The following is a 26073-nucleotide window of genomic DNA, read 5'->3' as shown; positions in this document are numbered from 1 at the left end:
CAGAAGCCTGATACAAACCAACCTCAAGGTCTGTGTCCTTTTACGTGATCGCCTCCAAGAAGAACTAGAGGCTGGAGGAGCCTGCCCCATCCCTGCGCTCCCAGCTCTCAGCGCGCGTGTGCGCACCCGCCCAGCACAGAGAGGTCTGCTCGCCCACAGTAAACACGTTCTTGCGTATTTTTCTGTCTCGTTGGAGGGCCCTGGCTTGCTCGGAGCCAACAACGGACAGATTCCCACTGGATGGATCTCTTAAATGAACAGAACATCTTCGACAAACCACGTGGAAGGGACGAGGCGACAGCCCGAGGCCCGGTTTTCTTGGTGTTTTTAACTGGATGCAGAAGGTGGACATCAGACAGGAGGGCAGTTAGCATCACCCTCTGCACCCTCTCCAGCAAGTCACTGTTTTTATTATTTTTAAAATGTGTTTTCATTGATTTTAGAGAGGCAGGTAGGGAGAGGGAGAGAGAAACATTGATGAGAGAGAAACATCATCTATCGGCTGCCTCCTGCACTCTCCCTACCAGGGATCAAGCACGAAACCTGGGCATGTGCCCCGAGGGAATTGAACTGGCAACCTTGCAGCGCACAGGATGACGCTCAACCATTTCTTTTGTGAAATGTCTGTGGTTGACCTTTGCCATGCATTTCCTGGGATTTGGGATTAAAAAAAAGATCAATTTGAATGAATTGTTTACAATAATAAAAATGTTAAACTGCAAATTGTTTTCCAAATTGGTCTTTTAATATCCTTTAATGTAATAAGGTTTTCACTTTTAGATAGTTAAGATTTCTGATTCTTTGTGATTTGTTCAGTTTATTAGAGTATTAGAATGCCATTTGCTATAATTCTATTTTTCTTTATACTTTTTACTTAATAACCAATGTAATTTAGTTCAGTGTCAAAGAGGAAGGGTAGAGTTGATTTTGATTCCCCCCAAAATTGCTAAGAATCTGTCCCGATATGATTTCATTAGCAGTCTCCCCTCCCCTGCTGGCCATCCTGTGAGAAACTCGTGGTCACGCAGGCGTGCGGCCTGCTTCCCGCACCGGCCGCTGTGGTCAGACAGGGCGCTGTCCCGCGGCTCCCGGAAACGGCGGTGCTGGTGGCCCCCAGGGCTCATTTTTTGGAAATTTCCTTAATATTCTTTCTCGTGTTTGTTATCCTACATCCCCCCCCCCCACCCCGAATTTTATTTCGAACAATTTCACGTCTACTTTTACACTTGGATTTCTCTGCCGGCTCCCCACTTGTGTGTTCTTCTTGATACATTTTGGACCTCTCTCAGGCCCAGACTCATCTTCCTTCCCTGACTTTCAGGGTCTGGGCTGACACTGGGACAGACCGCCTGGGGCGGGGTCCTGGGTCTCTGTTTCCTTCCTTTTTAAAAAATAAATATACACATTTTATTTTATTATTTTTTTAATCAAAGAATTTTCAGTTAGTTTACATTCAATATTGCTCTGTATGAGTTTCAGGTGTACAGCACAGTGGTTAGGTAACCATATACTTTACAGAGTGTTCCCCTGATATTTCCCGGCCCCCCTGGCCCGAACATGGATATTACAATATTAGTGACTATGTTCCCTATGCTGTACTTCACACCCCGTGACTGTTTGTAACTACCAATCTGTACTACTCAGTGTCACCTTGTCACCTTGTCCCCCAGTCCCCCAAGGCCCTTCGTCCCCCCAGCAACCCTCAGTCTGTTCTTTGTGTCTTTCTCTCTTTAGTTTGTTCATTTATGTTGCTCATTAGATTCCACATATAAGTGAAACCCTGCGGTATTTGTCTTTCTCCTCTTAACCCCTCCAGTGCTTTGGTTTCCTTTACTGGGAAATGGTGATAACTCATCTGCTGGCTTGCTGGACAGATTAAATAAAATCCTATAAATATGAAGCACGGAACGCTGCTCCGTGTACTAGTATAGTAAGTGCTGTGTATGCCATAGTTATCGCTAAAATCTTTAAAGTTATAACTCCGCAGGCACCAGAGAGGCCCCGTGTGGACTGAATGAGAAACTCCACATACGAGAGACCTGGGCACAAACCTGGCCCCTTGAAGGAGACTGCCGCTGACAGAGCCCGTAAACCCAGCCGCCTCAGCCCGCAGCCAGCAGGCGTCCCACACCTACGTCCAGGAGAGCCTGGGAGAGGGATGAGACTCAGCTATGCTCCGCTGCTCCTTCGAGGAAAGGTGTTCTGCGGGGGAGGGGGGTGTCCTGTGCGGGGGGTAGTGGTGGGGAGTGGTGGGCTGCTCCGTGGAGAGCTGGGATGGGGCAGAGATGGGTAACCCGTAGGTTTTTAAGAATACTTTTCTCATTGCTAATGTATTACATTTGCAAACAGCATAGGTTACATTTGCTTTAAAAACATTATCCTTGGAAGCCAACTTTCTAACGTGGCTTCCACAGGGAACATGCACAGCGACTCCTGGAATAACGGAGCACAAAGAGGCACGCGCTTGGGGACACGGTGCGCCCTGGAAGAGGCGCGCCAATACCCGAGCTGCCTGCACAGGCCGCAGGCCGATCCCATGGGGCTGCCACAGGGCCGGAGCCTGGGACCCGGACGGCCGGGCAGCAGAGCCAGCGGCCAGCACAGGCCGCCCTCGGAAACGCGGCCGCTGCGTGGGGCAGAGCCATCTGCACTGCGACCCCCGGTGCGGCCAGGCTCCGTCATCACAGCAACTCCTCCGAGTTGGCCCGACACGTGCCTCTGACCCCGAGCTCTGCTCACCCTCCTTGACGGCCTCCTGTCGTGACCGGCCCTGCGGCCCTAAAGCCTGTAAATGTGGGTGCAGCCCAGTTCACCCACTGGGCTACGAAGCTGCCCGACCACCGTCTGCTACACCGTCCCGGCTCAGGGTCGCCCGAGCGGGGCCCCGGGAGCCCTGAGCGTGATTTCTGCCTGGACGCTCAGCCCCACAGCGCAGTCTGTTAGGCCAGGAACCCTGAAGAGCGCAGTCTCCCGGGCTCGCGTGGGAAGCTCCTCCTTAGAAGCGTCCCTGTGGCCTGAAAGGGACCCACACGCTGCTGCTCCGGGCAGGTGGCCGGGCCCGTGGCCTGTCCGTCCAGGCACTTGCTCCTATCAGTGGACTTCATCGCAATGAAAGACTTCCCTCTTTGGCACTTTGGGTTATTGGGGGTTTGGCTACAAGCCATGTCGTATGGTAGAAATCACTATAAAATGAAAACATATTTAACCACCAACACTCCACTTGATGAAAATAAATACCGTAGTATAAAAAATATTATGTGATTTCTAACATTACTCACACCCAGCAAAAGGGGAAACGCTGGTTTATTTATGTTGGTTCTGGCTGAAGATATGTCACACCTAGAACTGATAGACATGGGTCCAAACAGAACTCAGGCCCCGCTTCTGGGCTCCGTACTGAGCTGAGATTTAGTGCCTACTTCTCAAAGTCCTATATTAGCCATCAGGAAATAGAGATAAAATCATAGTAACAGCTCAATATTGTATGCTTCCTATATTCTAGCTACTTTACATGCATTATTTTTTTAAAAAAAATATTTATTGTTGAGAATATTACAGATGTCCCCCTTGGTTCCCCCCATTGCCGCCTCCACCTGGTTCCTACCCCGCCCAGGCCTTCACCTCCCACTGTCTGTGTCCACAGGTAATGCATGTATGCAGGTAAGTTCTTTGGCTAATCTCTTCCTGTTCGCCCCCCCCCCCCCCCGCCCCGCCCCCAACTCTGAGATTCCTCAGTCTGTTCCATGTTTCCATGCCTGGTTCTATTTTACTCATCAGTTTATTTTGTTCATTAGATTCCTTGTTCATTTATTTTGATTTTTAGATTCAACTGTTGATAGATATGTATTCATTGCCATTTTATTGTTTATTTTCTTTTTTTCTTCTTCTTCCTCTTCTTGGAGAATACCCTTCAACATTTCATGTAATACTGGTTTGGTGGTGATGAACTCCTTTAGCTTTTTCTTGTCTGTGAAGCTCTTTATCTGACTTTTAACTCTAAATGATAAGCTTTGCTGGATACCATAATCTTAGTTACAGGTTCTTGCTATTCTTCACTTTGAATTTTTCTTGCCACTCCTTTCTGGCCTGAAAAGTTTCTGTTGAGAAATCAGCTGACAGTCGTATGGGCCCATGGTCGGCAAACTGCGGCTCGCAAGCCACATGCGGCTCTTTGGCCCCTTGAGTGTGGCTCTTCCACAAAATACCACGGCCTGGGCGAGTCTGTTTTGAAGAAGTGGCGTTAGAAGAAGTTTAAGTTTAAAAAATTTGGCTCTCAGAAGAAATTTCAATCGTTGTTCTGTTGATATTTGGCTCTGTTGGCTAATGAGTTTGCCGACCACTGGTACGGGCAATCCCCTTATAGGTAACTAACTGCTTTTCTCTTGCAGCTTTTAAGATTCTCTCTCTGTCTTTAGTTTTTGAATTTTAATTACGACGTGTCTTAGTGTGGGCCTCTTCGGGTGCCTCTTGTTTGGGACTCTCCGTGCTTCCTTTTCTTGTAAGTCTATTTCTCTCACCAGGTCAGTGTCACTTGGTGTAGGGAATCACTGCTCAGCATGAAAAGAGCGCACTGGGCAGAAGCAGCTGGGAGGACCCCATCCTGTCCATCTCCTGGGCTCATCGATGTCGTTCTGTCTGAGTGTCTGTCCAGGTGTGAGCCACAGGGGATGAAACACACCGACTCCAGTTCCTGTGGCCGGGGATGGAATCCAGCCAGTCCACAGGCTGACGCTCTATCCACTGAGCCAAACCAGCAAGGGCTATTCTCTTTAAGAACACTTTTCCCTTCGACCATTTAACAATGTACAAGAACGGGTGGCGAGCCATCTGGTTTACCAGCCCCGCTTCGACTTCAGGCCGCGTGCAAATGGCTGCTTTAAGTGCTGGTGCTGGGACTTCTGAAGCCAGTGGCGTGGAGACTTTTGAAGCGGCGGGAGGGAGGTGTCGGAACATCTGACGCACCAGAACATTCCCGGCAGGTGGCAGCCCCGCCCGGAGCAGCGGCCGCAATGTGACCAAGCAGCCGAAAGGAAGGCGCTCTCAGGAACACGAGCTGCCGGTGTGAGGTCGGCTTAATGCAGGGTCCTCAAACTTTTTAAACAGGGGCCAGCTCACTGTCCCGCAGACCGTTGGAGGGCCGGACTATAGTTTAAAAAAAACTATGAACAAATTCCTATGCATACTGCACATATCTTATTTTGAAGAAAAAAAACAAAACGGCAAAAACACCCGCATGTGGCCCGTGGGCCGTAGTGTGAGGACGCCTGGCTTAATGGACAGGGGGCCTGGGTGGAGCAGTGATGGGCAGCCCGGTGCAGGCTGCAGCTGCCTCGACAAACCTGGTTTCTAGTGTCATTCCACCCGACGTCTCCGCTGAAGAACGTCTCAGAGCGTGGGTGGTGGCAGGGTGATACAGTCTCACATTCACCCATCTGTGAGTCCTCCATCCTTCCCATGTGTTCAATGCAACTGGAAACAATGACTTTCAATGTACTGCCCAGTGCTGGATGGTGAGCAGCCACCACCACGTCACAGAGCTGCTGCGGGGCTAGAGACTCGCCTCCTCCTGGGGCAGGCGCCGCCACCTCCTGTCCGCGCCTCGGGCTCGGCCTGGCCGGCGGGGAGGGCACGTACAGCTTCCTCTGCCTGGGCCAGACACGAGTGCATCACAGGGACCCACGGCAGACCAGGTCAACAGCATCTCCACCAGCTGAGCCCGGGGCTCAGACCAGGTGAAGTGGGAGCGGGACGGACCACACTGTCTGCATGTACCTGGGCAGAGACCGGGTTACAAAGGCCCAAGGTGGACCCGACCTCAGAGCCCTCGGGGAGCTTCCACCACCGTCTCCGGCTGCTGAGATGGGGCTGCTCACGCCCTTAATGTGATTTTGGCCGCATTAATGCCATCACGACGTCCAGATAAACACGAGAGCCCCTGTGCGCTGAACCGTCAGAGGATGTGTGGGCTGGCAGGTGTGGGCTGCGGCGAGAGAAGGGACCTTCAGACCAGGTGGGAGGAAAGGCCTGCAGGAACCCGGTGATCGGAGGAGGACGGGGAGGAGGGAGGGAAAAATCTGTTTTACTGAGAATACTTGAAGGCGCTGGTGTTGTCAGCAATGTTTGTGAGGAAGCACCGGGAAATGAGAGACATGGCACACTCTGGAAGGTAAACCACACAATGAACGCACAGTGGGCCGAGGCCCTACACGTTTCCGCGCTCGGGCTCTTGGAAGCAGACCTCAGGTGACCGCCCCGCCCCACGGGGTCTGGTCTGGGGAAGCGAGCGCGCAGGGAGGATGCGGCGCCGCAGTCACGCCTCCCGTAACTGTCACCGGGAAGAGCCGGCTGGGGCTGCCCCGCGGGGCAGAGCCACACCGACACGCCAGCTATTTGACGTTCACGTGAAGAAAAAGGATGTAAGGACCAGGACTTTCTTTTGAAAAGGAATGGGCTGGCGCGGACACGTCATAAACCCCGTCCACACGTGAGCTGGGCGCCCGGCCTCGGCTGGCCCGGTGCCGGGAGGAGGCTGCCCGGGGCAGGGGCGGGGCCGCCCGCTCCAGGTCTCCTCAGCAAGAAGCCGAACCTGCAGTCAGAGCCGCTTTAACAAAACTTGTCGGCTAAACCCATGTGCTTGTAGCCCAAAGATTGGGATTTATCATCAAGAAACGAATAAACGAGACTCCTGGCTAGTAGCACACAAAAGAAATAGGGGCCGAAACCGGTTTGGCTCAGTGGATGGAGCGTCGGCCTGCGGACTCAAGGGTCCCAGGTTCGATTCCGGTCAAGGGCATGTACCTTGGTTGCGGGCACATCCCCAGTGGGGGGTGTGCAGGAGGCAGCTGATCGATGTTTCTCTCTCATCGATGTTTCTAGCTCTCTATCCCTCTCTCTTCCTCTCTGTGAAAAATAAATAAAATATATTTTAAAAAAAAGAAAAAAAAAAAGAAATAGGGACGTAAACATACTACAGAACGGAAGAGGCAGCTCTCCCTGAGTAAGGGTGGCGGGCAGAGTCGCGAGCGTGCCCCAGACTCGCTAAGATTACGGCAAATACTTGGACCCCCGCGAAACCTCCGCAGAGGTGCTCCCTCCGCTGACGAGGAGGTCTGGGATGGGCCCCACGGAAACCAGACGATCCCGGACACCTTTTCCCGAAATGAAATGCTGCCAGTCTTCCTCTCTCCCTCTCCTTTTCCTCAAAAATTACGCACACGGGGCACCCCCCGTGCACGTGTGCACGCACACACAGACACCTTCATTCTCCTTCAATCCGTGAAAGGTCTAATCTTGTCCCCAGCCTGTCGCCAGCCACCCAGACGTGCCGATGCAGGAAACGAGCAACACCAACCCCCCCTCCCGCCGCCCTTCCCCGGAGGTAGGAGCCGGGACAGCGAGGCCAGGCCCAGCAGCACAGCCTGGTGCCTTGGAGGCAGTGTGGCCTCACACCTCACAGAATGACCGTCAGAAATCGACATGAAAAAGGTGCATTTCAATGCAGTCCCTGGGGATGGCCGATTCCTTTCTCTTTCTTTCCTTTTTTTTGTTTTGATAGCCAGGCGAATTTCATTGCCTCAAGGTCACCCCCCGCCCCCCAGTGTACTTTCTGGTGACATCATCGCGGCCCAGACCGCCCCCTCCCGCAGCTTTCTGGGGCCTGTGGCTCATGCTGGAGCTTGTGACTAATGACCAGGTGCCACCAGCGTGTTGTGAAGAGAGAAGAAAACAATTACAAAGGCACTAACTTTAAAAGCTTCTCTCATATCAAACCTGAGTTACAATATATTTCCACCTCAGCGCGCCGCTCGGTGAGCAGGGAAGAATGTCTTTGCCACAGCGACTCCTCAGGTTCCCATTTTCCCATGTGAGCAGGATTGCACGTCTGTTTTCAAATTCCAAAATCGAAACAACCAGGCAGCATGAATTTATGATACATTTTACTTTTCTCATTAAAACCCCACGCCTGCCAACGATCAGAACTGTGTCCAAGTGCAGTGACCTGGTTTTTAAACGTGGTGGACGGAGGAAGCAGCTGGACGCTTCCATAAACATGACCAAGGAAAACCAACAGAGTAAAGCCGACTCGGTGGAACCCAGCTCATCACCATAAAAGTCCAGCCAATGTGGTCTTGAGTTAACGACTGTTGTCTTTCACGGCCATGAAATTCACAACTTTTCACAAGACATGAAGGAAAAAGAAAATAACGCTCCCTCTTTCCTGCCACCGGCATGGCTGCTGGCTTGGGGACAGCGATGTTGTCGGCTAGAAATCACATTCCCAGGCGCAGAGGCGGCCGGGGGGACCATCTGTCCAATGAGATGTGGGAGGCGCAGGGCGGCCTTCGGGGACGGGGAGCCAGGGAAAGGCCTTCAAAGGGCAGCCCCACTCCGCACCGGCCGCTCTTTGCCTCCCGAGGCTCTGCCTGGGGGAGAGGGCGGCGGGGAGGAGGGCGGCAGTGGCTCCGGGGCCCGGGGTGCGGGCGCAGCTCCGCAGAGGCGTCCGTCTGTAGGACTCTGCTTGCGTGGAGGGGAAACTCACCGGGGTCAGCCGCCCTCGGTGAGGTTCCTGCGACACGCTGCCCAACTCATTGTAACAAATAAACAGAACGTCCAGCACCCTTAGGGGATTTTAAAACACCCGCTTAAAAACAAGTGATGTGCTAAGCAGCACCTACTTTTAACTCTCCCTTTTTAAAATTTATCTTTATTGTTGAAAGCGTTCTAGACATCCCCTTCCCTCTCCATTGACCCCTCCCCCCTGCTTACTCCCCTCCGCGCCCCCCAGGCCTTCACTGCACCCTAACCAGGCCTCCTAAGGATCTCTCCTCGAAAAGCAGTCCTGGCTGACTGAGCAGACATACGGCCCTGAAAGTAGCTCAAAGTTCCCACTAAGGAAGTTGAAAATGAGCATCGTCACCATTTGGGGGACGTTGTACATCGAAGCTCACGAGTGACACCCTGGATTGCTCGGGTCCCGGGGGCCCGGTGGCTGCAGCCAGAACCCCTCAGAGCAGCTGCAGTAACAGACAGGAAGCTCCTAGAGCAGGCATGCCCTCCCGTCAGAAACGCCTCCCCTCAGGTTCATCTGGAAGAGGCAGAATGTGCGCAGGTGCATGCATCAGCGGGCCCCCCGTGACCTCTGCCCCCTGGCATTCTCCCTTGAGTGCGGATGCTCCAGGGACCTGCTTCTGACAAACAAGGTGACGGGCTGGCACGCCTCCGATTGGGCTCCGGCACCTTGTGACTCCTGCCTTGCTGGCAGACTCGGTCCCTGGCACAGGAAAGGCAAAGTATTCGCCTAAAATGTTGGAGGTGAAGAAGGCTCCTCTTGCTGAGGTTGGCGTTGCTGAAGCAAGCTGGCACTTTGTGAAGGCCCCCTCGCAAGGCACTGGGAGCCACCTCCAGCCACAGCCACCTCGGACCGGAGCCTCTCCATCCAGCCAAGTGAATTCTGCCTCAGCCACGCCAACTGGGAAGCGTGTCCCTGGCTGAGCCTTCACGGGCGACGCAGCCCGCTAACACCCTGACTGCGGACGGGAGAGCCTGCAGCGAGCCTAGCGAAGACGCGGATCCGGACCCAGAAACCGATGTGTGTTCTCTTACATCCAGAGGCCAGGGGTCATTTGTTAGGTGGAAATTGGTAAATAGTTCAGTTAACTACAGGGCTATTTGTAATAATAAATCAATGGGAACAGCCAGAATGCCCCCGAGGACTGGCTGAGTAAAATAGTACACACGTGTGATATAATGCAATTCATCCATTAAAATCAGGCTCTAGATCAGTGGTCGCAAACTCATTAGTCAACAGAGCCAAATATCAACAGGACAACGATTGAAATTTCTTTGGAGAGCCACATTTTTTAAACTTAAACTTCTTCTAACGCTACTTCTTCAAAATAGACTCGCCCAGGCCGTGGTATTTTATGGAAGAGCCACACCCAAGGGGCCAAAGAGCTGCATGTGGCTCGCGAGCCGCAGTTTGCCGACCACGGCTCTAGATGAATAGACAAGTATTTGTAAATTATTCTGCAGTGTATTGGTTACAATATATTTTTAAAGTTCACACCCTTCTGTGCCATATAAAACCATTATCTGGAATAAATATGCTTTACATATGCAAATATAGAGAAGGGAGTAGAATCATACATAGCAAGGTGTTAGTAGTTACCACCACCTTGCTGGTGTTTTTTGTTTTATTTCTTTGCTCATCTATACTTACAAATTATTTAAAGTGATTGTGCGCCGCATTATAATAAAACACAGCTATGTGCACAGAGAAGAGGACAAGAACAATAAACAAAACAGGAATCCGCAGCAATACAGAAGCCGCAGTACACGAAGGAGGCTTCACACGTTCTTCGGTCGATCGCCTTCTATGTGCCAACGTAAAACTGAGCGTTATCTGACTGTCCTGGCAGGCCAAGGCAGCCAGGCCGCCAGCCACGTGCATCGGGGGAGAAGGTGAGTGACCCATTCCCACCTGCTAACTGCCCTGGATGGAACACAACATAAAGAAAGAAATGAAAGGAGTCATGTTGCAGAGACATCATAATCGTTGCAAATGGATAGGAAGCATTACATAGACAACATCTGGAAAAGAAGAAAATTGACATCAATTGGACAAAACTGAGAGGTAACAAAGTAACGAAAATGAGAGGCCAGTGGTTCCCAGCCTTTTTCTGGCCACGCCCCACCTACGCGTCTCTAAAATCCTGATGCCCGCCCCCTCCTCCCCCCACCCCTGTGACATAGAATTCCTGTTGTTCAAAAAGTGACTCCTATTCACGTGGAGGAAGCCCAGAAGGCCATTAACTTGGTCTAAACAAGCTTCCAGAGAACATGGCATCCACGAAAGAGAAAAATAAAAGAACGAAAGGACAGTTGAAGTACTGAGGAAGAAATCACTAAGAAATTGTTTAAAAAAATAATAGTATGAAGTGATATGAAAAAACAGCAAATAAAGTTTCAAACATATAACAGAACAGAAATGCATAAATATGTCACAATATATATTTACACACTGTATGTGAGGCCCCTAGAACCATAAGAAGTGCAAAGAAGTCACTGTTAATTACTCATTCCCGAATCGCCCCCCTGTGGGGCGCGGGCCCCCGTTGGGAGCCTCTGGTGCAGGCGGTGCAGGCGCAGAGCGAGATGCAGACACATCAGGGAGGGAGAGACTGCGTCGCTGCTAAGGAAACCTTCACGTTGTATTGATGAGTTTTGACTTTTTTGCCTGGCTGACCTGTTTCTGTAGAATACAAGTAATTTTAGGGCAAAAGCTCAAGTTTCTCCCATTCTATTTATTGGTCTTATGAAGAAATACACGCATGCAGAATCGTTTAGCGTTTGATTCTGGTGATAATTATCTAAGAAAAATATTAGATCACGCTGATTATCAACAAAAACTGCTATTCATTTTGTAGCTCAACATTTCAAAACTCTTTCCAGGAAACAGCCACAGAGAAGACCACCACCCAATAGCCAACCTCTTCAGCAGACAAGTCAGCTCTTTGGGGCCGCAAGATGTCGCACCGACAGTCACTGAAAAGTGACTGCAATTTCCCAGCACGTCTCCGAGTCCCGGGGGCGGAGGGGGGGGGGAGGGAGCCAGGCCCTGTGACCCCCAGAGCCCCTGGAGGAGGACACGGAACCGGGAAACGCGAGGGCTTTGCACACAAGCCCACAGGCCCTGAGAGACCCGCTTCTGTCTGGACGCACCACGCGGCGCCTGTGCGAGCCAACAAGTGGGTGTGACTGAGCTTTGAAAAAGCAAACTATTCAGGTAAACGTGTAAAAGGATTAAACTACAACGAAACTTGAACCTTGAGGTGGGAGGGAAAACTCGAGGATTATTTTCCCTGCCTGGTCTGGCTATGGCCCAAGGAGCAGAATTCCAAGGAACTTTTTCACGTGCGTTTGTGGAAACAGACGTGAAGAGCCACGGCATACGTATAGCGGACAGACGTGCGGAGGGTGGACGCGGAACTGGGCGAGCCTGGGCTCACCACCGGGGTGAGTGACAGCTCGTGTCGGGATGCAGAGAGGACCTGCAGGAATCTAGCAGAGATATCTGGGGGGCGGGGGGAGGGGGGCAGGCCAGAAGCCCCAGCACCCAGAGATGTGGAGACAATGCAAATGAATGACCTTGGGTTTCTGAATGGAACTTGCCTTTTATTTCTTAAAAAGGAGAAATGCTGTTCCCTCTGCTTCAATGGCACCGTAACGTGTAATTTTTGAGATATAAAATGTGAAACATGAGGCAAGGGGTTCTAAATCAGCGGGAGACCAATTAAAAGACTTAGACTGTCATTCAGAAGCATCCCACAGAAGGCAATAAAATGAGGGGGTGGCGGGTTCTATTTCAGTAACAGAGGCTGCAGAAGGATTTTATTTCTTCCAACCGTCAGCCAAATATATCCAGCACTGATCAGAACATGGGAAGTACACTCTTACACTATGTTAAGCTAAGAGAACGAAATCCATGCCTCACCAGACTGCACCTGAACAGAGCTCCGATTCTCAGGGAGGCTGTGCGAGGTTCCCTACCCTATCTCCAGTGGTTTATAACGCTATCAATAAACACTAAGTCGCCAAAACCGGTTTGGCTCAGTGGATAGAGCGTCGGCCTGCGGACTGAAGGGTCCCAGGTTCGATTCCGGTCAAGGGCATGTACCTTGGTTGCGGGCACATCCCCGGTGGGGGGTATGCAGGAGGCAGCTGATCGATGTTTCTAACTCTCTATCCCTCTCCCTTCCTCTCTGTAAAAAATCAATAAAATATATATTAAAAAAATAAAAATAAAAAAATAAACACTAAGTGTGCAGTTAACGTAATAATCAAGTTATGTTCAGCTGTAATCGATCCCACCATTTTATCATAAACTAGAGGCTCGGTGCACGAAATTCGTACACAGGTAGGGTCCCTAGGCCTGGCCAGCGATCAGGGCCAATCAGGGCCTTCCTTCCCTGGCTGCCAGCTGTCGGCTGGGGCCTTCCTTTGTTCCGTGCCACCCCCTGGTGGTCAGCGCATGTCATAGCGAGCAGTCAAACTCCTAAGGGGACAATTTGCATATTAGCCTTTTATTATATAGGATAGGAAACCCGTCCACATTTCTGAGCGAGGGTGAACTGGCGTTTGGGGCAGGAGGTATTAGCTGCACAGGACTATTTTGTGCAACCGAAACTGTCCCCCTGGACATCTGCAAATGCCTCTTGTGAGTAGAATGGGACTCGGTGGTGGTGACACGAATCACCCATAGAAAACAACTGGATTTGACTGATGCAGAATTTATGTCCTTTAAATGGGGTAACCATTTGCCTCTTTGAAAAAAATGGATATTTATCAAGAAACTAAATAAAGCCTGGAAGTGCTGTTAACATCCCAAATTGTACGGATTCTGTCTGAGAATACATATAAAAAGTTGCAAGGAATCTACACTAATAAAAGAGAAAGATGCAAATTGACCGTACCTTCAGACACCCACCAGCCAATCAGGAGTGAGTATGCAAATCAACCCAACAAAGATGGTGGGTTAATTTGCATACTCAGGTGCCAAGCAGCCAGGGGAAGGGTGCCATGGCAACGATGCAGGCATTCCACACCACCCCAGCCACTCCAGGCCTCTGGGCAGCATGGGAAGGCAGAAAGGCGGCTCTGGGCCGGAGCAAAGGCAGTGCCAGCAGCCAGGGGAAGGAAGGCCCATTCTTGCACGAATCTTCGTGCATTGGGCCTCTAGTAATTATAATAACGCGTTAGGCTGACGTATTAAATCAAATCACAAATTGCTTCAGAGTTGAGTTGGATGTTTGGTTTAACTGGGAGGCCCGACTCGAAGGTGGGTGCTGACCCCTGAGACCAGGCTGTGTTTGATGATGAAGCCTGATGTTCTTGGTGTCCCTGCTGGACGGGACAGAAGAGCTCAACCGGCCCAAGTGCCCGAAGCATCTGTAAAAACATGACCAATGGAGGTTTTTGTGTCCAAGGCGCGCGGCCAGCGGAGTGGAAGCGTCCCCGTCTCTTGCCTTTAGGGCAGCGGTCGCCAGCCTTTCGGACCTCGCGGACCACCGACTGGCGACCGCTGCTTTCGGGGACAGGCCTTTCCTCCAGCTTGCACATTTGGGATTTCATGAGCCCACGATATTAAGACACACTCTTCAAGAATTCTCCTCTTGCTTAAAACTGTATTCCCGAAGTGGTCCGAAATGTTTTTCCAAGGCACAACCTAACATAAAAATCAAATTCCCAAGGCTTTCCAAGTGAAGCCTTAACCCTCAACTCTTCCCCACCTACCAGCAGAACTCTCTTCATAGAAGGGAAGAAAACAGGAGTTAAAGTTTAAAAGAATCAGTAACATTTTAAGCCAATAACAAAGTAACAAACTAAACCTTTCCTACTTAGGAGTCGTTAAAAAATGTGACACATTTCCAAGTTTGCATGCGGCATGCATTGATCAGCTGTTCCTTATGGGAAGAAGCATACGCACATGCATGCTGTGTGGGGGCCCAGCCGAGCCCCGCCCGCTGGCTGGTGTGGACCGCGCTCTGGCTGCCCGCTGCCCGCTGGGTCAGTCACAGCATCCGGGGACCAGGAAACAGGCGCTTGCCCCCCCCCCCCCGCCCCCCCCTCCGCCCTCGGCAGAAGCTGCTTTTATGCTTTTAAAGAACTAGAACTGTGACGCTATCATTTAACCTGCCTTGGACTTACTTAGATGGGACTTAAAACATTTTAAGAATTATAATTGCACAAAGCATAGTCACGCACATCTGGGAGTCACTCTCTAGGGGACACAGTGGAATCATGCTGCTGAGTTTTCCCCGTGAAATACCTCCTGAGCCAGACGCTGACCCGTCTCTCCTCACAGGGACCGCACCGGGGGGGCCCTCGGCCGCAGAGCGCCCGCTCCCCGCCCATCAGGCTGAGTAGGAAAAGAGCCCAGCCACTGCCTCAGGGTAAGCGACAAGCTGCGCTGAAAGGCACAGTGAGCTGGTGCGTTACCCCGAAGCGGCACTGCCCGCCCGACACAGTGGCCGCTCGCCGCACGCGGCTCTCCACTCGTGACGCGCCCGTTCAAGGTGAGATGAGCCGTAGCAGTAAAATGTACACAACTTCGAGGGCCTGGCACGCGGAAGAGCATGCAAAATGTCTCACTAATGCCCTTTTATACTGATCATAGAAAGCAACGGTATTTGGATATATTAGGTAAAATAATGTAGTTTTACCCTAATTATTTTCACCTATTTCTTTTCCCTGTTTTTTAAAAATGTGTTTTTATTGATTTGAGAGAGAGGGAGAGAGAGAGGGAGCAAGGGAGAGGGAGAAAGAGAGAAACACCAATAAAAGAAGAGACCCATTGATTGGCTGCCTCCTGCACACCCCCTAGTGTGGACAGAGCCTGAACCCTGGGCATGTACCCTGACCAGGAATCGAACCAGTGACCTCTCAGTGCCTGGGATGACGCCCAGCCAACTGAGCCACCCCAGCCAGCACTCTCTTTCCTGTTTTTAATGTAGCTGTTAGAGATGGGAAATTGACACATGGAGCTCACATTAAATTTCTATTGGACAGTGCTGCTCAAATATTATTCTTTTAAAATAAACAAGCGATCAACATCTTTGAATTATTTATCTACCTCTAATGACTGTTTGCCTTTCTGTAATAAAAACAGGACCCAGGCTCCGTACTGGCAGAGGGAGGTGGGTGGGGGGAGGCACAGGAGTCCCATTATTTCCACACCTGATTGATGGTTGAAATTATGAACAGGCACAGGGAGGAAAAAAGATGCTGAACCAAATGTAAATGCAAACCCAGTCGGAGAGGTGACCTACGGCATGGTGCCAGACATCGAATGACAGCTCTCCGGAACATTCTGGAACATTCCCACGTACGCAGCCTCGGGCACGGAACCGAGGTCCCTCTAACACAGCAGTGCGGCAGGTCCCCCTGAGGTCTCAGTGGTTAAACATTGTCTAGTTTACTGCCCGAAAGGATTCACAAGAAGGAACATTTACGAACGGCCCCAGGACTCTGCAGGTGATCCCTGAAAATGTGGGCATGTCGCAGTTCTAGCATTTCACTTCATAACTACCCAACTGGTCCAGGAAGCATAGCCCTCGAAAATGGCAGTGCCTTAAATTATTATTTTAAAAATTCGCATTAATGACCCAAATTCTAAGTTCACAATACAATTCTGAAAGGAGACACATTCTAATTTGATATGATTTTGTGCTTATAATAAAAGGATATAAAACACAATAATTAGAAATTGATGAATCTTGAATGACAACAAGTCAACAAAATACGTGTGGAGAGCTTTCTTTAAAACATACACACATACACATATCCGTACCCTGAGCCAAATGTATGTCACAGAACACCCGCTTTCCCCAGGTGCCCTTACGACAGCATCGGCCCCTGGTGGCCGCAGCAGCACAGGAGAGGCCTGGGGGCTCAGAAGGCTCCCTGTCTCAGCTTGCTAACTTCCCCATGTCTCCGCAGGGCACTGGGAAAGTGGGTTGCAGTATATGTGCATTTAAATCATAGAAATTCACCCACAGGCACGTGGCTGGAAGGAAGAGCTATTTTTAAAAACAACAGACGGAACCTCACCATTCCACCCCATTCGATGAAACGCTGCCCCGGCATGGGGAGGGAGAGAAGACGTGTCTTTTTTAAACTGGTTTCAGCTCCCAAGTCTTTCATGTAGCTCTGGTCTCCCGGGTGACCGAAGGCATCGTAAAGAATACCCGTGGCTTATATGTTGACTTAGACGGTAAATCCCTGGCTGGAGGGCCTGGCAGTGCGCTGAGGGCACAGTGTGCCCAGTAGGCCGTAATGTCCACTACGCTGGTCCCAGCACTCTCCGGGCTCCATCCTTCTTCCCACCGCCTCTGCCTGAGCTTTGGAAAGATCACTTGGTGGCTGCGTCACACAAACGGCCTGTAGCCAGGAGGCAGGAACCGCAGTTACCTGGTGACCTGAATCACTAACGTGATGGAGAAGGACAGAAGTGGACAGAGGGTTCCCAGGAAGGGTGCCGGGATGGCGGCTCCGTGGAGGACTTCGGTTGCTAACAGGACTCCACAGATTGCACAGCATCAGTATTCTCCACCATGGTACTCTCTCCCAACGCACACCTTTTCAATGCTGACTGAGATAAGTTTAGAGCGACCTTTTACACCCCCTCCTGCCGTAGCTCCGCGCTGGTTACAGAGTGCAGCCTCAGGCCTTGTTCATGCAGTTAAACATTTGCTCGGGGAACGGCTGGGCTTTCGGAGATTCAGAAAAAATGACCCCCATCTTGCCTAATCTCTCATTCAATCCCAAAACTGAGTCAGGAGACTTGTCTATAGGTGCACAGTATATACAGACCAAGGAAAAAGTGTAGATAGCACCACTGAACACGTGGAGTCACAATTCTCCATATTGCTTGCAGCTCAGGTAATTTCTAATTTCGAACGCAAAGTTGCGAGTCTCTGAAATTCAGACTATACAATTCCCAGAAGGATCCCTTAAGACAAACATGATCTCATTTTATCCAGCGAGTGATAAACAGGACATCACTGTCTTTTTAAACCCTGCAAACAGTGCCGTGTGGTGCATTTTTCTTCTTTCCAACAGCAAACCAACAACAACCCGGCGTCTTCTAATAAACGGCTCTTAGGCCTGGGGGTCCCTGGGGCCAAATGTTCTTTATCCCCATTGCTACTGGTTTGCTCGTAATTTCTTTAGCCTCAGAGTTATAATTAGAAGACAGTCACTACTTGGCAGAATCAAACTGTAATTGCTATTTGGGTGAAATCCAACCAATTTAAGTATCAGTACTTAAAAACACACACACAAAAACCCCCAACGTCTGGCAAAAGGGAATAACAGACACCATGCTCCAAGGAACAGGCTGTCCAGTAAGGTGTGCCTAACGGTTGGGCTGTTTGCTTTTGGAGGTGGGAGAGCAAGTGATATAAAAACACCCCTGTGTGTTCAGGCATCGCGGCGTGTGAATGGCACAAATGAAGGCTCTTCCATAACACGAAGGACGGCAACAAGGATAAAAACTCACTTGGGGTTACAAACGTACCCAGGCCTCGGGCCTCCGGCTACATGTGTGCTCCTGGGTGGTCACCTCACTTTTCTGAGTCTGTTCACTCATTTGCAAACCGGAATTACAATACCTTACTATGACAGACACGCCAACTTTCTGACGCCCCCCAAATCTAGGTGAGATCAACGATAAGCAGGAAAATAAGCAAAAAGGTCTCTTTGTGCCACTGTCATCCTGCCGTAATGTTGGTCCAAAGGCACCGATGTGGCGTAAGTAAAACTGTAATGTGGCAAAAGCTTTTGGTATTTCAGATCAAACCTCCGGCCCAGTTCCAAGGTAGATCTGAGCTTAAAGAATTACCCTGATATAAACCACGGCAAACCTCTTCTATAACGAGTCACACATAAATATGTTAGGCTTTGCGGGCCACCTCTGATTTATGTCGCATAAGCTTCATTTTTTCAACCCTTTAAAAAACATGAAACCACCCTTACCTCAAAGGCCACACACAAAAGGCCAGGGGCAGACTGCAGCCGGCCCGACAGCGTCCTTGCTGTTAAGCTATGCTCAGTCTACATCCCTTGTCTTCAATGCCCCCCCCCCCCACCGCCTTTTTTTCTCTTTACTATTCATTTGCCAAAAATCTAATAAAGTTTTCTTTTCTAGCACAACAGAGTTCCAACTTCCGCGGCCTCAGGCTCGGTTCTGAAAAGCTCTATTTCACACAAGCACCAGAACCGAGTGCTTGGAGAAAACCTTTCTCTACTTCACACCGAGCTGCCGAGCTCCCGCGGGCCTTACCTTGCCGGGGGGACGTCGATGCTGGAGGAGACCACTTTTCGCTTCTGCTCAAGGAGGCAGACGGAGCGGGCGTTTTCCCTGTCATGGTCCGGGGCTCGGCCAGCCGGCCTGGTGTCGGCGGTTTTCACGTCCTCCTCCATGGCCAAGGGGAACCAGGGCTGATGAGGCAGTTTTTTACTCGAGTCCCGTTTTAGGTCCTCCGGGTGAAACGTGAAGGTCATGTCCCGCTTAATGCTCCCCACCTGTGAAATGAACACAAATTCTCACTCACACACCTGGGAGCTCTGCGGGACCACGTGCAGGGGCCGCCAGGGCAGACCACAGACACTACCCCCCCTGGTCAGCTTGAAGGTTGTATAGTTTAAGTGGGAAAAACGCAGCATACAAATAAAATACCTGACACCACAGAGTAGCGTATGGTTAGTGCGTCTTCTGTCCTCTGCAGACAAAAGCACAAAACGCAAGAGAAGCCTTCTGGGAGAACAGAAACTTCGGAGGCTCGAAAGCATACGACTTATAAACAAAATCCAAAAATTTAAAACATCATTGCTTTCTACAACTGAGAAAACTCAATTAAATCAATAAGTTCCTTGATTTCTTTTAAGCCTTTATTGTTAGAGTATTATAGATATACCTCTTCTATTGCCCCTGCACCTGGTTCCTGCCCCGCCCCAGGCCTTCACCACCGTATTGTCGGTGTCCACAGGTAATGCATACATGCATGTAGGTTCTTTGGTTAATCTCTTCCCACCCCCCACTCCCCTTCCCTCTGAGATTGGTCAGTCTGTTGCATGTTTCCATGCCTCTGGTTCTACTTTATTCATCAGTTTATGTTGTTCATTTGATTCTTGTTCATTTATTTTGATTTTTAGATTCAATTGTTGATAGGTACAATTTATTGCCATCCTATTGTTCATATTTTTAATCTTTTCTTTCTTCCCCTTCCCCTTCTCCTTCTTCTTCAATACTCTTTAACATTTCATGTAATACTGGTTTGGTGGTGATGAACTCCTTTAGCTTTTTCTTGTCTGTTAAGTTCTTTACCTGACTTTCAATTCTAAATGATAGCTTTGCTAATCTTGGTTGTAGGTTCTTGCTTTTCATCACTTTGAATATTTCTTGCCACTCTCGTCTGGCCTTTAAAGTTTCTGTTGAGAAATGAGCTGACAGTCATATGGGTGCTCCCTTGTAGGTAACTAACTGCTTTTCTCTTGTTGCTTTTAAGATTCTCTCTTTGTCTCTATCCCTTGGCATTTTAATTATGATGTGTCTTGGTGTGGGCTTCTTTGGGTTCCTCTTGTTTGGGACTCTCTGTGCTTCCTGGACTTGTAAGTCTATTTCTCTCACCAGGTAGGGGAAGTTTTCTGTTACTATTTTTTCAAATAGATTTTCAATATCTTGTTCCCTCTCTTCTCCTTCTGGTACCCCCATGATATGTGAATGTTGTTACCTGAAACTGCCCCAGATGCTCCTTACACTATCTTCATATTTTTTTATTCTTTTTGCTCTTCTGATTGGGTGTTTTTTGCTTCCTTATATTTCATTCTCACCATCCTCTACTCTATTGTTGATGCCCTGTAAATTATTCTTTATTTCAGTTAGTGTATGCTTAATTTCTGACTGTTTTTTTTTTTTTTATGTTGTTGATGTTCTCATGAATTTCGTTGAAATTCTAAGTTCCTTGAAGTTCTCATTAAGTTCCTTGAGCAGTCTTATAACCACTGTTTTGAACTCTGTATCTGGTAACTTTCTTGCTTCTGTTTCACTTAGTTCTTTTTCTGTTCTTTCATTTGTGACATGTTTGTCTTCGCATTTTGGCTACTTCCCTGTATTTGTTTCTATGTATTAGGTAGAACTGCTATGTCTCCCAGACTTGGTAGAGTGGCCATGGATAATAGGTGTCCTGTAGGGCCCAGTGGCTCAGCCTCCCAAGTCACCTGAGCTGGGCACTCCAGGTGTACCCCTGTGTGAGCTGTGTGCACAGTCCTACTGCAGTTGAGCCTTGATTGATGTTGGCATCACTGGGAGGGATTGACACCAGGCTCATTGGTTGTGAGGACCAGCTGCAATTACAGCTGAAAAGTTGAGTGCAGGAGACACTCCTATGGAGCAGGACTTGCTTCAGTGGGGCTTTATTGCTCACTGAGTCTTCCCCTTGAGTGTGTCACTCATGGATGTGTAGAGTTGTAATCGGGTGTGATGTGAAGCTATCCACTAGATGCACTGGTTCTGGGGCCTCCTGGGAGGTACAAAGTCAGCCTATGCCTATGCCCTGCCCAGGGCAACCCAGCATGAGCTACAAAGCAATCTACAAATGGCTGCTATTTGTGTTGAGTTTGGTGGTTCCAGGAGAGGCCAAACTGTGAACCAGAGTGAGATGCAACTAGTGCTGGACCTGGGGCCACTTATTAAGAGGTACAGGGCATGCTGAGGCCAGCTGCTGCTTGTTTGAGAGATTTTAGGAAAGTCCAAAGGATGAGACAAGAGAGGCCAGTTGAATGGAAAAGCCACTGGAAATGGCTTGGATGAGCCTGTAAGCAGAGAGGGGTGGGATCTCAGGGAATCACCAGGGCAGGGATAAAAGTGTGAGCCAGGTTGATGGAGATTCAGATATGGCGCAGCCTATCAGCTCTGTGGCAGGGAGGGCTCAGCAAAGGAACAATGGCCTCTGCCAGGCCTCTGTTTTAGAGAAAGCTGCCCCTCCAGCTCTTGCCCTGATTCCAGTCAAGTTAGTTCCTCCTTGATTATCCCAGGTTCCTTTCAAGCTCAGAGGGAGTGAGTCTGAGTAAGTCCATGCACAGGCCCTTTAAGAGAACTGCCTGGGACTCCCACAGCCTCCGTGTCACTCTGTCAAAATCCCTGCTGGTTTTTACAGCCCAAAGTTACGGGGACTTCTCTTCCCAGCACTGGAAACCTGGATTGGCGGCCTGGTGTGAGGCAGGGACTCCTGTTCCTCAGGGAGACCTCCACAGCCTAGATATCCCTTCCGATTAAAAAAACACTGCACGTGGGTGTCAGTCCAGCCGGTTCTGCAATTCCACCCCGTGTCTCTGCCCCTCCTACTAGTCTCCGTGTGCTTCTTCTCTAATTCCCTCGTTGTAGGACTTCCGTTCAGCTAGATTTCAGGTGGTTTTGAATGATGGTGTTCTGTATTCAGTTGTAAATTTTTATATGGTTGTGGGAGGTGGTGAGTACTGTGTTTACCTACACTGCCATCTTGACCGGAAGCCTCTAAAGTTTTCAAAGTCAATAAATTCTTAAATATTTCATGCTGATTATGTTTCACAGAAGACAGTGATGACTGAAAACACCAAGGCTACCTTTGACCGTGAATACTGGTCTTCACCATACTCGTATGCTCATGAAGAATTGGATTTTATCCTTTATTTGCAGCAGTGAATATCTTAAGGAAATCCCTCCATTGATATGACAATAAAAAAGATATTAACTTTCCTTACTGTTGACTAAATACAACAATGCTTAAGGCGTAAGACAAATATAAAATGAAACCGCAGGGAATCGACTCGGGCTATTTCAGAATCTGGGAAGAGTGAAAAGGAGACGGACGTTACAGAAAGGTTGGGGTGAGGTGATGGGGATTGGAGATGAGGTTTGGAGTGAACCTGGTCCAGTCTTAAGTGTGTGAAGAGAGCCGGTACCCTGGGTCCTCACTCTCAGGGATTTCAAAACACGCCTGTACGACATGCCACAGGTCCACACCACATTGCAGCCCTCAGGACTCAGTTCCTGGGGTGAGCAAATCTTCGCCCCCCCACTCGAGTAGAAGCTCTGCTTGTTTGTTTCTTCTTAAGTTCAGGTAGGAGGAGAAGCACAAAGAAGGTGAGCAAATAGATTTAGAACTTTAAAAGCTAAGGCCACAAACAAAGACCTTTTCAGAATAACATGAGACTAGGATGCATGTTCAGCGAAAGTGGAGACTTGGCCAAGTATGATATCGATGGCCAGAGATTCTCAGACGGAAGGGAAGCTCAGAGGTGTGTGTGTGCTGAGTCACAGGGCCACCCACAGATGAGGGCGCCAACGCACAGGGAGACCCGCGTTGTGGCGGGGACTGGGCCGTCTCGCCGGCTGCGTGTCAGGCAGGAGGCCTCCCTGCGCTCCGGAGGCAGAGCCAGCTCCACAGGAGAGCCGCCAGCCACGCCTGCCCACTTGTAACTCACTAACAAGCGACCACGTTCCTCGGAGCGCCTTCACAACATAAAAGGCCAAGAAAAATGAGCGTTTTTAAGAGCTGTTTTAATGACACCAATACATTATACAGAGGAATAAGAAAATACTTCAAACTTCCGATAATGCAACGAGTGTTCAATAACAATGCAGTTTATTTATTATTATTATGATTATTATTTTTTAATACTCACTCGAGGATGTTTTTCCATTGATTTTTAGGGGGAGTGGGAGAGAGAGGGAAAGACAGAAGAAATATCGATGTGAGAGAAACACGAGTCCCGACCATGGCCCAGGCCGGGGACGAGCCTACAAATGAGGTACATGCCCTTGACCGGAATCGAACCTGGGTCCACAGGCTGACACTCTATCCACTGAGTCAAACTGGCTAGGGCAGTGGTTGGCAAACTGCAGCTCGCGAGCCACATGCGGCTCTTTGGCCCCTTGGGTGTGGCTTTTCCACAAAATACCACGGCCTGGGCGAGTCTATTTCGAAGAAGTGGCGTTAGAAGAAATTTAAGTTTAAAAAATTTGGCTCTCAAAAGAAATTTCAATCGTTGTCCTGTTGATATTGGGCTCTGTTGGCTAATGAGTTTGCCGACCACTGGGCTAGGGCAACAACAATGTAGTTTATCTAATCACTTTCCGTCCCGTGTTTCCTGTCTGGAGGCGGGCGTGAGAGCGGGAGCTGGCTCACTCCCAGAGCAGCTCAGTCCCAACCGACGTCACAGCGGAAACATGCTCAGCACCAGGCATAAAAGGAAAGCAAAGCCTCGTTCTGATGGTTACCAACCATCTCTCCCTACGTGCCAAGTCCATTAATTAAATATTTAAGGAGTCATTAATATTCATCGGCAGCAATAACTGACATCCACACCTCCCTGGGGCCCTCAGAGCTGGTGAAAGGATCAGTCCACAGAGAGGTGGGCAGGGAGGACATGCCAGCAAGCTCAGCTGTTAGCTCGCAAACGGAGGGACCCACCCAAGCATCTACAGCCAATGAATGGAGACGTGATGCCACAACTGTGTGTCACGCTCTTAGCCAAGACTTCACAATAAATACATTACAGTAATAGTCAACAATGTAAGCTATTAATCTCCTACACTACATTCCCAACACAAACCCGTGTCTCTGTAGAAGTCAGAGAATTTTCACAATGCACGGGCTTCAAAGACTCTTCAGCCCAGATCCTTGTTTACAAGTGGAGTCAGATGCGTTAGAAACGACCAAAGAAACCAAAATGCAGAGCGAGGAAGAGATGAGGAGACTTGGAGCCCCAGGCTCCGTGGTTTGTCAGGTGTGGGGACATGGGACGTTCATTGTGTCACTACAGTTACAGCTTACACAGACACTGATGCTGTCTTTCATGTTCTATTCATATCCGATATTGTATCTAAAAGGTTTTGTAGGAGAGTTCACAGGAGGGGAGAGTGGAGAGAGGACATGAGGTAACATGAGAAGCTGGGCTCAGAAATGGCCCGAGGAATTGGGAGGTGGCTGGAGAGGATGCGGGACAGGGAGCGTCTCGCCGGCGATGACACAGGCACCGTGGACCAGCAGCTCCCCTCCTGGTGACTCCCCAAGGAACCGGGAGCACATGCGCACACAGACTCGTGTAAGGAAGGTTCACACGGCGCTGGTCACGAGAGCCAGAAAGTGGGAAACCACCCCCGTGTTTATAAAAAACGGGTGCGTGCGCGCTGCTGCCGGCACAGCGGGACGTGGTTCAGAAGTGAGATCCCGGCCCCGCGGCCGCACCGCTGGCCCTGAGAGCATCCGCAGGTGGCAGGAGCCAGACGCTCACAACCCACACGGCATTACTGATGTAGGGAAAGTGGCCCAAACCGGTCAGTCCCAGGAAGATGGAGTACATTTGGGTTTGCCTAGCACTTAGACGCACGGGGAGTCTGACTGTCTCCTCAGGAGTAAGGTATTTCTTGGGGAAGGTGGGGAGCGGGGAGACAGATGCTTCTAGACGGGATCGTGGCGCTGCTGCACAATCCTGTGAATGTACTAAAAACGCCGAATTCACACCCTGAAGTGTGACTGGTAATGTGCATCAGTTGTATCTCAATGGAGTTGTTACAGTAAAAAACAGGGGGAAAGAGGGTGTCAGAATGCCGCTGCGCGGCTATATCCTCCCCCTACCCCCACCCCCGCTCCCTGGTGGGCTGGGCCAACATCCAGCCCATCGCCCAGCAGGGACACTTGGAATTCCCCCCCCCGAGAGGGACCTCCTTTCTCCGGCCCCGGTGTGCACAGGCCCCGGTGTGCACAGGCCCCGGTGTGCACAGGCCCCGGTGACGGGGGAGGGGGGGGCTGCCAGGTGATGCTCGCTGGCCGCTGCCCACGGGGAGGGCTCCTTAGGCCGAGCGGACGGTGGTGTGCGTGCAACAGCGAGGCACCTGGGACTGCTGCTCCCAGGGAGGCCGGCTCAGCAGAGAGCCAGCCAGAAGGACCGGAAACCCCACAGCATGGGGGGAGCCCGACAGCGACTTCAACGCAGGGACGTGCAAACGGAGAGCGACAGGGCCCGCGGAGCTAAGTGGACGTGAGGACGCTCGTTCCTGGGGACACAGCCCTGAGGAAGGGGGGCGTCCCTGGGCTGTGGACTCTGCAGAAGTGCCGGGGAGCGAGCAGGACAGGCAGGAAAGAGGCGCCGCCAGGGCCACGCCAGGTGGCGGCGGAGCGGCTGCAGCTCTCCCAGGTGCGCTCCTCCGTCCGCCTGGAGCAGAGGCTCTCAGCCCCCCCCCCACACCCCCATTCACTGACCCTCAGCTGTGAGTGCACCCCAGGACCCGAGGTCCACCAGGGGAGGGAGAGACAGGCGTCCCAGCAGGCGTCTGGCTGCGTCTCCGCCCAGAGCTTCGGAAGGCGGAGACCAGCAGGCCGGTGCTGGTGCCGGTGCCTGGCCGAGCGAACAGAGAAGCCTCTGGCTCTGCCCGGAGGGACGGACCTTGGCCTTGGCAAGGCCACCGGGGCCCGGGGGGGGGCAAGAACTTCCTTGTCGGAGCGTCACTGATGGACACACGCTTTCCCTGAC

At 50.5% G+C, this 26073-nt stretch overlaps 1 protein-coding gene across 2 annotated transcripts in view; it reads right to left on the bottom strand.

Annotated features, from left to right (window-relative positions):
• Positions 1-26073, bottom strand: part of ZNF704 (zinc finger protein 704) — a 123883-nt gene that overhangs the window by 66354 nt on the left and 31456 nt on the right. For both annotated transcript variants that reach the window (XM_054708505.1, XM_054708506.1), the window contains one exon: positions 18842-19083. In XM_054708505.1, coding sequence (XP_054564480.1) covers positions 18842-19083 — 242 coding nt within the window. The remainder of the gene's footprint in view (positions 1-18841; positions 19084-26073) is intronic.

Source organism: Eptesicus fuscus, chromosome 19, assembly GCF_027574615.1.
Source record: "Eptesicus fuscus isolate TK198812 chromosome 19, DD_ASM_mEF_20220401, whole genome shotgun sequence".
NCBI lineage: Eukaryota > Metazoa > Chordata > Mammalia > Chiroptera > Vespertilionidae > Eptesicus > Eptesicus fuscus.
The sequence above is the reverse complement of the archived record's forward strand: the minus strand, read 5'-3'. Positions and strand labels throughout refer to the sequence as shown.